We start from the raw sequence: 11,546 nt of genomic DNA, 5'->3' as shown, positions 1-11,546 counted from the left end.
AGCGCATTTTGAAGTCAGTTACGCTGAGTTATAGACGAAAGTGAGGTATACTCTCGAGTATGTAAGTCTTTTTTTCGAAAATTACTTCTAATTAATATCTTAGAATTTGTCTTAAGTAAGTTCTGCACTTTCTAAGCATCAAATTATCAAGTAAAGTGAGTCATTTTGCCGTGATCTAGGCTTAAAATTATTTCTAAAACTATTTTTATGTGTCAGTTAATTGTCAAAATGCCTAATAGTATGACAACCGGTATATTCTAGCTAAGTTCCAAACCAATTTCATTGTCAGTTATTTGTCAAAATGTCAGTTTGGTGTCACACACAATTGTTCTAGCTAAGCTCCACATATTCAATTTTTTCAATTGTTAGTTAATTGTCAAAATTCGATAAAATTATTGTGACTAATCTTTTCAAGTTACTTAAAAATATCTTTACCCACAAAAAAACTAATTTTTTATTCGTTTAGTTGACGTTTTTATTTGTTTTTATACTATCAATAACAGCAATTCAATTTATATTCACTTAAACTATTTTTTATTACCTTCACATTACAGCAATACTTCTTCATTGATCTTAATTTTCGCTTCTTATGATTAATTTCGCATAAATATTTTTGTTCATTGCACAGCAACTTAAAGTTTTTAACACATATTTACAAAAACAAATTAAAACAAAAACACAAAAGTACAAAAAATTCGCATAGCTAAATTGAATTTTCACTAATTGCGCCGGCCGCCTTACAGCGGGCAGCCGTGGACGTAGCCCACATTTCGAAAGATCGCCGCCGCCGCTGCGGAAGTGAGAAAATTGCACGGATTCGTTGAGCTAAAAGTCGATAAGCCCGTCGGACAACAGCCGAGCGTTGTGCCAGAGGCGCCATCGCTAACGAACTCTTTCTCCAGCGTCGCCTGATGGCGTAATTGTTCGAGCCGCAATTGGTTTTGGCGCTTCCACTTCGTGCTGTGTACAAAATGTGAGAAATAAATGAAAAAATAAGTGAGAAACCCTCTCCAGTAAGGAAGTAAATAAAAGCAATAAAAAGAAAAAACGACCATGCCCTCGACTTACCGTCTATTCTGATACCAAGTTTTCACTTGCGTCTCCGACAAGTTGAGCGTCTCGGCCACATCACTGCGATCGGCCACGGATAAATATTTCTGACAACGGAATTTGCGTTCCAGATAAGCGAGTTGCGCGTGTGTGAAGGCCGTGCGTCGTCGTCGTGGCTTGCGTCCACTCTTGTTCAAACTTAAGCCCAGCTTACTGTGATGCATGTGGTCAGCGCCGCCCATACTACTGCCACCATAACCGTGTGTTTGCAAGTGTGCCGTTTGCATATCCAACTGTGGGTTATTGCTCGATGTTGTATTGCTGTTGGTGTTACTGCTCGAATTGCGTTTTGTGCCGCGTTCGTCGCCATTTGGTGAATGCTGATTCGACTCCACGCTGGACTCGTTGACCATAAAATGTAGTTGCGCACTGCTATTGGCCGCTGTTGCATAATGATGATTGTGAAACATGTCGGAATCGGGTGAGGAACGATCCTCGATGTCGATTTCGGAGTTCTCATCGGATAAATCGGAGTCTGGAAGTAGAACGATAATAGACTATAAAATGTGAATCGAGCTCATGGCATTTTTTTAGTAATCAAAACTACACTTAACAAGAAGAACTTTAACTGCGTGCTCGATCTATTTAGACCGAAGGTTGACTGGCGGATCTCTCTGGCTCGAATTTATATTTTAATGTGAAAGAAGGGATTTATGAAGAACTGTAATCGAAAAATCTTCAAGGTGAAATGTGTTCGCCTTTAACTGTGCGCTCTATCTATCTAGAGTCTAAAGTCTGCACTAGACAACAACCTCATATCCACTACGGACCGCCAGTGAGTAGTAGCTGATGCGATGAAACCCCCTAAAACTAGCCTAAAGCTTGATTTATCGCAAAACGGTTGGTTTTCATGAATTTAATAGAAGCTGCGGCTGATTTTTGTTGTAGGAGGAAGGGGTCATGTGTAAAAGGTCACATAAAAAATGTCGATGGACTGAGTAGGCAATTGAAATGTAAAGTCCTCTTTTGACTATACAAGTCCCTCATCATTCGCGTCTTGATTTATAGTGCAGAAGCGTCGATGATGTCAACATTCGATGAGACGAAACTAGGAGTTGGGAATAATTTGGAGTCGATGGAATAATGAGCTGTACGTGTTATACAACGACATAGATATAGTCCAGCTTTGAAAGTGTTCGATGCAGTACCCGCTGGTGGAAGCCGAGGAAGAGGGAGACCTCCACTCCGTTGGAAGAACCAGGCTTCACTTGGTATAACCAATTGGCGCCAAACTGTCAAAAGGAGAAATGAATGGCGCTCTGTTTTGAACTCGGCTATAACCGCGTAAGCGGTATCCACGCCAGTCAAAAAGAAGAAGAAGAATAGAAGGTGCGGCTGATTTTTGTTTGAGGTTCGACATGAAATTTTTATAAATTCCAATTGCGAACCAATTACGCCCCAAAAGGAAGTCAAATTTCGTGTGCAAACACAGCAGTTTGCCACCGACCGCTGGTGCCAGGCAGCGCTGTGACGACAACTGCTATTTTACTCATTAGTATCCCGTTGGGTTGCTCGTGTAAACGCTTAACCGCCCAAGCAGATTGCAGCAACGTTCAAAAGTATAAAAATAGAGCACAAACGAACCGTGTGCTTCTCCTTAGACAGTCGCCCACACAAATGAGCTTCACTAATAAAGATACCTTAAGTTCCGAAGTACTGCCAATACATACTATAAGCCGTAGTGTGTAAAAGTAAGCTTGTAAGCTTGTATGATTGTACCCAAAAAACAATGCGCAAAAATATAAAAAAAAATAGAAATAAAATCGAAGAATCCATTAGGCAACATTTGAAGTATCTAGACGAGCTCATGCGCTGCCACTTATGTCTACTTGCAGTTATGTACAAATAAATTGGTACATCTCAGCCTTTTAACCTCTTCACATTGACTTTGACTTCTTCAAATCAGCAGCAATTTGTGCACGGCAGAAAAAAAAATCAAACAAAAAAAATTTTCTAACAAAAAAAAAAAACAAAAAGTGTAACGTGTATAAAAAAAGAATCAACGTTTTATTTATATCCGCCGGAGATATGTGTATATCCTGTGGTTGTAACCCTAAAACCTCTGTATATAAGTGGACATGTGTCGTCGTTGTAGCACGATATCTACTGCGCCACTCACTGCACCGCAGGCTGATTATATTCACGTGCCGTCGTGATATTCAATTCAATTGTTGCTTCCTGCTGGAATTTTTAGCTAAAAGCGTTTTTCGTTTGAAACCACTTGGAAGTACATATTCACAATCTAAATTTACCCAGAGTCAATCCAGCCCGGTCACTTGCGCTGAAGAAAAATGCGTAGGCTATCACGTGTGTCTGCCGCGCAGCAGGACAGCAGGGTTATGTGTGCTCAGAGCTGATCTAAAGCTTGCGTATGAAGTTAAATATGTTTTATTGCGAATTTATTTGCACCCCTATTGACAGACAAACTTGGTTGTATTCGATTGTTTTTGGTTTGTGTTATCTTACCTACATTGTTTTTTTGCAATTTTTTATGGTTCACACTTAAGCGCATATGCTTTATATACCTACATATATGTTGTGCTTATATTTATTAGACCTCATTGGAATCGAAATCATGATTTGAGAATCAATTTAACTTTTTTTAATATCTGTTATTACAGGTTTACTTCAGAAAACTGTTCAAAGTCACGGAACTCCGTACCCGAATTGTTGAGAGCATTCAAAACAGAGATGTATTGCAAAAAAGAAAGTCTAGGTAAGTCAGAAGAATCTAAATTTTAACTATTTTTTGAATGAGTGAAAAAGTCTTAAGACTTTCTCTGTTTTTCATGCGTTTTCTAAAATTCAGAAGTGGCATAATAAATCATATTTTGACAATTAGGTACAATGGATCGAGTTTTACGAATGGCAAAAAGTAATGCAGTTGAACTTCTCTAACTCGAATCACCATAATCCACAAAAAACTTCGACTTCAGCACATGGAATGTAATTTGTATGAACTTTGAATACTATTGCCAATTCAAGAGTTTGATTCATAGAGAACTTCGAGTTATGGAAGTTGAACTGTATATCAAAGATTTTATCGGAAGTTTTTTTTTTAGAAAAACGGTTTAAGGTATCTGTATCCTTAACAGTTTCATCACATTTACTAAAGATACCTTATTTCTCTCTCTTTCTCCGACGTGAGACCTACATATAACCTGAATATGCAAAGGAAGCCTCTATATCTTTTATTAAAATACAAAATATTGCAGTTATAAAAAATAGAGTAGTTTTATATTTCATGTTAACCCTCATTTGAACGTTTATAAAATTCCTACCGGGTATTAAACATATTTGTGGCAACATTTACTTTTGACATATCCTTACTTCGTTACCTATAACCTTTTCCGCTTCACGTGCATGGGTTAACATGTCTTCAAGTGAACATATTTCTCATTATTCGATTTCGATTGTCATCATTTGAGCCAAAAATCACGTAACAGTACTAAACAAGCAATTACATGTCAATAATAAGCAAGGAAAAAATAAATTTCCACCAAAACTGATTTATGGCTTCAGAGAGGTAGAATCCGGGGGTTTAGATTACACAGCCACACACAAAAAATTTGTTATGACCTGCAAAAATTACTATGTGCACCATACGTTTTTGGGGTCCATTTAACCCCATCAGATCAGGGTTTTGAGATAACCCCCGAAAATCAATATGGCGGACAGCGATTTTTAAAATTCGCTTGAAACTCGCTACTCGGGGATTTTCGGAGTCACAGATTACGAATCCGGTGTCGGTTTTTCAAAATGTGAGATACAGTATGGAGAATTTTTAAAATGTGTCCCCATATCGGTTCGACATTTTGAATTTTAAACAAGTAAGGAAAGGATAAGTTCGCAATTTATTTATAGATCTACCTATATTTTCGGTGAAAAATTACCCTTAGGCACTGAGTTCTTCATGTTTGATATCAGGGGCCTTGAAAAGTCATGGTTCGATTTTGACAATTTTTCCACAAGGGGCCATCCATAAATTACGTCACACGAATTTAAGGACTTTTTAACCTCTCCCCCCCTCCTTGTCACAAGTTGTTACATTTTGAATTTGGTATATATAACGTTTTATCTAACTCGTTTAGTTTTAGGACTTACAAACAACCGTTATGTGGACAAAACTATAATACTCTCTTAGCAACTTTTGTTGCGAGAGTATAAAAAGTAATGTCAAATTCGTAATCAGCTACCCCGAGAACCTCCGAGTAATAAGATTCAAGCGGTTTTTCGTTATTTTTTGAACACTTCCTACCAAAACAAGTTTTTAGTTTCAGAGATGTTGAGTCGTAAAGGAAATTTTCAAATAAAACACACTTTACTTTCGTTGCTCGAGTCTCTTAAATACAATGCGGTGCTAACCTAAAATTAACTATTTTTCAATGCTGGTTTTCACTGTAAATACAGTAATATATTTTCATATGAAGAATTTGTCCTTTTGACAACTTTTTACCGGCCTGAGTCCTTCGCGCACGTTAAAGTTGCCGCGCATTCATTCCACGGCACTTTCAAGTGTTCATTTTTGTAGTCAACAGAATTTATAATCGCAATAAAAGCCTGCACTCGTCAACGGTTTTATATAATTCGCAGTTAAACTTGCAATTAACTCATAAATAGTTTTTTAATTGTTTGAACAATAGGCAGGCAGCGTTGCCACACTGCTTGCGAAAAGCAGCGCATTCAACTTGGCCTGATATCAGTCATGTGTGTTACACATAATTACCGTTATGCTACTGCAGTTTATAAACACAAGCAAATTTCAATTGCCACCGCCGCATATACAGTTAGAAATACACATTGCAGCGGGCGGGAGAGAGTTTCAAAGCGTTGATTTAACATTTTAATTGCCTACAAAATAGTCGAGTGACATACGTACAGACTTGTGTACGTACTAAAATGCCGCTGTGAATGCATAAGTTGCACTCATTTAAAAAATTGCATCATACTCTCTCGAGTTTGCAAATCGTCCCGCCGCCGTCGTGCATGCAACAACGCAGTCGGTTTTGGTATGCTTTTTCGAAATCCTTGCTGCCAAGTTGATGCAACTGATGTATGGGTGTATAACATGCTCTTGTTTTGCTTTATGTCGTTGTTGTTGTTTTGCTGTTGTCAGCATGGCAAAGTGGTTGTACGTGACAAATTGCTTATGAACACGTTAACATTCTCAATTCGACAAATTAAATTATTACCTCGAGCGTTTCGCATTTCTAAGCACATGGGCATGAGTATGTTGGTAGATTAATGTTTTTGCTTGACATTTGCGCCAAAAAGATTTGGGGCCTATTAGCGCTTCATTGTAGGCGGTTGTTTTCAAACAATGCAACGCTAATTGGCTGTGAACGCTTTGAAATACGGCTGGGAGAGATAATATTTGAGCATATTTATATACTTCAGTTGGCAAAAAGTAGTAGAAATAACTGCATTTGAGCTTATTTCGGCACCGGAGATTATAAACACCAAATAAGATGTTCGCAACGGGTTTTCGAAGTAATATTGGGTGGTTCCATAGTCTAGCGGAGAGTATTTCAACGAGAAACTCTTGGGTAGTAGGTGAATATATAAAATCTTACTAAGTTCTCATTAGAGTCTTTACGACAACACTATAATAGGATCTTCAATATTCGTTCCTTCACTGTCAAAAATCAACGGATTCCTGACATGATTAAAACCGAAGAAATACCTTTATTAATTTATATGGAGGCCTGTAAAGTTTCGACCAAAGTAACACCTTCCAGCGTTATGTAAAATTACCAAACCATCTTTAAAATCGGGTCCTAACATTTTATCGCCATGAGAAACAAGTGACAGGCGAACTTGAAAGGCTTGAAATAATTTGGGTCTCAACCATGAGGGAAATCGGAAGATAAGATTTCTACTATTTGAATGTACGACCATCTCGGTTGGAATCAAGACAACGATTGCTTCTGAGCAGACAATTTAGAATCCTCGAGTACGTTTCTTATAGTTTACCCTTGCCATAAAACTTGTAAGACTAGTTTTTTTTGACCATTTTTGGCTTTACCATTCCTAGTCTTATCAGCTAAGTAAGCAAACTCTGTCTGAAAATTCTTTCACATAATCTCTTATATATAAAATGCGTTTCAACAAACATATCTCGAATTTTAATACGTTTTATAAAACGATCGTTCAAATTAGAAGATGTTAAGTACTGAGTTTGATTTGAAAGATCAACACACGAATTTCTTAAAATCGAATAATGAGGTTCCATCGGATTAAAAATAAGACCATTATTTTTTCATGAACTTAAGACATTAAAATTAGTAAAGTTATGACAGTGAGAATTTCCATAGGTTTCTGAAAGTAACCCCTCGAACTTTTGTTCGTAATCGGCAAAGCAGTTACCAAGCTCAGAAGGAAAAATCGTGCACAAAAATCCCTTATATTAAAGTAAATGGTTATATGAGACATTAAAAAAAAAACCAATCTCTAATTTTTATAATTTTTTACAAAACCATCCTTCCTACTAGAAGATGTCAAAGGCTTGGATTGGAAATTCCCAAAGGCTAACATTGAGGGTTCTTCAGATTAAAAAGAAAACATAGAAATAAGCTCGTGGTATTAATTTACTTTCAAATTTCCATAAAATATGTTAAAGTATAATATTTCTTGGCTTTCAAAAAACTATACTTCGAACTTTGCTACATAATCGGTACGGTTAAAGGTCAATCTCATGATTTTATGCAAGCTGTCACTTGAGTAAAAATTAAGCTTTATGAAACTTGGCACACTTTTTCTTGGCACCATAGGAAGGTTGCTTTCTTCGCAAAAATCGGACCACTGCCACGCCCACAAAATGGCGAAAACCGAAAACACATAAAGTGCCATAACTAAGCCATAAATAAAGCTATGGAAATAAAATTTGGTATGAAGGATCGCACTATGAAGGGGCATATTTGGATGTATTTTTTTTTGGGAAGTGGGCGTGGCCCCGCCCCCAAATAGGTTTTTTGTACATATCTCGCAAACCAATAGAGCTATATAAACCTAGCTTTCTGCAGTCGTTTTTTTAGCCACTTATTAATACAGTCCAAAAATGAAATAAATCGGATAATAACCACGCCCACCTCCCATACAAAGTTTAAGTTGAAAATTACTAAAAGTGCGTTAACTCACTAACGAAACGGTGCAGAACTTTGCATAAATACTACATTTATAGTGTGGCAGCCCCATTCTAAAAATCGCCGAAATCGGACTATAGGCCCCATATATCGGACCTCGGTGCTTCTATCTCAATATTAGGGTTTCCAACTTTCAATGGACTTTATACAACTTTATGTGAGTCAAATTGTGTATTATACAATATTAATAATGTTAAATAAATAAATTGCGAGAGTCCTTAGTCCTTCTCTACTTGTTATATAAAACCATTGTTCCAACTAAAAGATGTCATTGGATTGGAGATTCACAAAATCTAACAGTGAGGGTTCTTCGGATTAAAAATTAAACATGGAAATGAGCGCATTGATTTACTCTCACATGTCCATTAAATCTGTTAAAGGATAACATTTCTTGGATTTTAAAAACTATACTTCGAACTTTGCTACATAATCGGTACGGTTAAAGCTCAATTTCAGGATTTTTAGCGGTAAATATTACGCTTAGTTAATTCAAGCAGGTTTTTCTTATTCTTTTAACGTTTTTGAGAAATAGGAATTTGGTTTCATGGGGTGTGTTTACAAGTTTTAAAGACTTTTATGTGACCGACGGGAAATTAATCTTGTTTTATATGCATTTTTTTAATTCTAAATACTTAGAATAAACCAATTTAGAATTTGTATGGCATATCATATTTTTTTATAATCATTTTCTATGAAATATTTTCTTATAATAAATAATTCAAGTAAAGAACTTGAACTTACCGCTGTCCGGCGGCGGTCGGTTTATTAAATCGCCCAGTAGATCTCGTATTAAAAACGATTTGGAGCTCGGATGATGCATTTTTAAGCTCAAATGCGTTTAAAATTGCTTTTATATCCGCACAAATTTTATTTAAAAATGTTAATTTCACTTATTGTTACACTGGACTTATACAATAAGCTCAGTTGTTTTTGTATTTATAGTATTTTACTTGAGCTAATTTTGAAATATTTCACCGACGAATATTAAGAGTATTTTTATGAATACTCAATTATTTCCGCACTTAAATGTGTTTTGCTGTTTCTTATGAAGTTTTTAAATAATTATTTGATTATAAACTTCTGTTCAATATTTTTTTTTTTCAAATACAAATACCGTTCGTTTATTTGTTCAATTTAAAATGTATTTAATTTTTTCTTGAAACAACTTCCTATCGTTTACAACGCGTAACCGTCGCAATTGAAGTCAAATGGACAACTGTTTGTGCCGTTTAATCCGTTTAACGGTTAAAACACTAATGTTACGTACGCAGGATAACGGCAGTGTGCATATGATAACTCTGTCGCTGATAAAATGAATTAATGCAAATTGTTGGCTGCTAAGAGCGCGGTATGAAGAAAAAATCTCCCACTATGTGAGTAACCCGCCGCTGCTGCACCACATTTAACCGTTATTTAATATAAATAACGCACATTAATAGCACAAACACATAAACTCTTCTCTCTCTCTACGCTATACTAAACGCCTGCTGTCATCCTGCCACGCGCATATTGACAGCTGTCATCTGCTCATCTCAAACGCATCCTTATGCGCTTATTCTCACACACTAACACACTTTTACTCTCCAACATCCACCCACAACAACATTGGGTATATGTTGGCCATTTTGTTTTTGAAAAAATACCGTTGCGCTCTCGCTTGCACTGACGCAAAGCTATTAGTATGCCACTCGTCTGCTTCTGCTATACTATTTGCACTTTTACACAACCCGCCACCCACTCACTCGTTTTTGCTACAAGTCCCGTGGAGGACATTACATTGCCTTGCGCTGATTGGTCGCACATTTAACAACCCCCTGTAGATTTTATAAATGTTTGCACTTTTTTATTTCACCGAGTCGCCTCGTAAGCTTATGGAGTGTGGGCGCGTTTAGCATAATTTCTCAGCATTTTAGGCAAATCGCATCAAGTTTTACTCTGCCAGCGTACATATATTTCCGTTGTCGTTTTTGAACTTTAGAAATTTTGGCTTCGAATGGCTAACGCATGCCGCTTAATTAGGCAGCAATTTTTGACTGAGGATAACACTTGAAAAGCTTTCATTGTTCATTTCTTGTCATTTTGATGAGGTCAGACAATACGAAACTTTTTTTCGATATTTCGTGATTTGGGAACTTCTTTAGTCAATCCTTTAAATTAAAACTACATCCTAAGGAGTTTAATATCCGGGACGTCGGAACTGGAGTCAATCGAAATCAACGGAAATTGTGTTCTGGAGAAAGAGCACAATCACGGATCGTTTCCTCAAAGGTCTCTCGCAAGAGAATTGAAGTTCTGAATTCACCTTAAATCTTCTTCTTAATTATAATCTGCCGCCAAAGCTGCTGTTCTGCAATCTTCGATCGTATGCTCGGAGTTTTCTAACAGAAAAGTGAAGTTCAGAACTTAGTTGAACTCTTCTTCCCACATTTTAAACTCATTCATCGTTTTCTTAGTTTCATAATCTCTTATTAAAGCTTCTGTTCTGAAAAGAGTACAATCTCGTAAACGTATTAAAGAGTTCCTTCAAGGAAGTAGCGAATGAAGTGAAGTTCAGAGTTTATCAGAAATCTTGTTCCTCCCTTCATAACCCTATAATTGTCTTCTTAGTTTCATAATCCGTCATAAAGCTTCCTTTCTGGAAAAAGCACAATTTCGGATCGTATGCTAAGAGTTCCTTCCAGGATGTAACAGATTAAATGAAGTTCAGAACTTATCTGATATTTTCTTTGAATTTAAAAACCTCTTTTCTCCTTTTAAATTTCAAAAATCTATCATCGAGACTTGTGTTCTAGAAAGAACGCAATCTCGGATATGCTAAGAGTTTCTTCGAGGATGTAGCGGATGAAGTGAAGTTCAGAACTCATCTGATATCTTCTTTTTAGTTTCATAACTTTCTCATCGTTTTTTAAGTTTCATAATCATCACCGGAGCTTATGTTATATAAAGAACAGATTCTCGGATCAAATGCTCACAATTCTTTTGCAAAGTACAGAACTCAATTAAAATCTTCTCATTAGTTTCATAACCCATTCAGCGCTAACTCTTAGCTTTTAAAGAAATATGTTCTGATCTTGCAGCCGATTTTTATATTATTAGAGCGTCGACATAGACATAGTCCAGCGAATAAAAAAACAGCGGCTACGCTGGCTAGGTCATGTTGTTCGAATGGATGAAAGTGCTCCAGCTCTGAAAGTATTCTATGCAGTACCCGCTGGTGGAAGCCGAGGAAGAGGGAGACCTCCACTCCGATGGAAGGACCAGGTGGAGAGGGGCCTGGCTTCGCTTGGTATAACC

At 36.8% G+C, this 11,546-nt stretch overlaps 1 protein-coding gene across 1 annotated transcript; it reads right to left on the bottom strand.

The window, feature by feature from the left end:
* Positions 1-506: 506 nt before the first annotated feature.
* Positions 507-11,532, bottom strand: LOC105219595 (barH-like 2 homeobox protein). The gene is made up of 3 exons (XM_011195854.3): positions 8,994-11,532; positions 1,069-1,585; positions 507-960 (listed from the first exon to the last, which is right to left on the bottom strand). Exons 1-3 carry the CDS (start codon positions 9,070-9,072, stop codon positions 738-740), a joined length of 819 nt encoding a protein of 272 aa, XP_011194156.1. The 5' UTR covers positions 9,073-11,532; the 3' UTR covers positions 507-737.
* Positions 11,533-11,546: the final 14 nt, after the last annotated feature.

This window comes from Zeugodacus cucurbitae, chromosome 5 (assembly GCF_028554725.1).
Source record: "Zeugodacus cucurbitae isolate PBARC_wt_2022May chromosome 5, idZeuCucr1.2, whole genome shotgun sequence".
Lineage (NCBI taxonomy): Eukaryota > Metazoa > Arthropoda > Insecta > Diptera > Tephritidae > Zeugodacus > Zeugodacus cucurbitae.
This window is presented reverse-complemented; position numbering and strand designations above follow the sequence as displayed.

What these genes read in the sequence shown, in the direction of transcription:
- LOC105219595 (XM_011195854.3), bottom strand. Translation starts at nt 9,072, where the DNA reads ATGCATCATCCGAGCTCCAAATCGTTTTTAATACGAGATCTACTGGGC. An exon ending in CCGACCGCCGCCGGACAGCG is followed by an intron (nt 1,586 to 8,993) that starts GTAAGTTCAAGT and finishes TTCTACTTCCAG; the next exon opens with ACTCCGATTTATCCGATGAG. An exon ending in ACTTGGTATCAGAATAGACG is followed by an intron (nt 961 to 1,068) that starts GTAAGTCGAGGG and finishes TTTTGTACACAG; the next exon opens with CACGAAGTGGAAGCGCCAAA.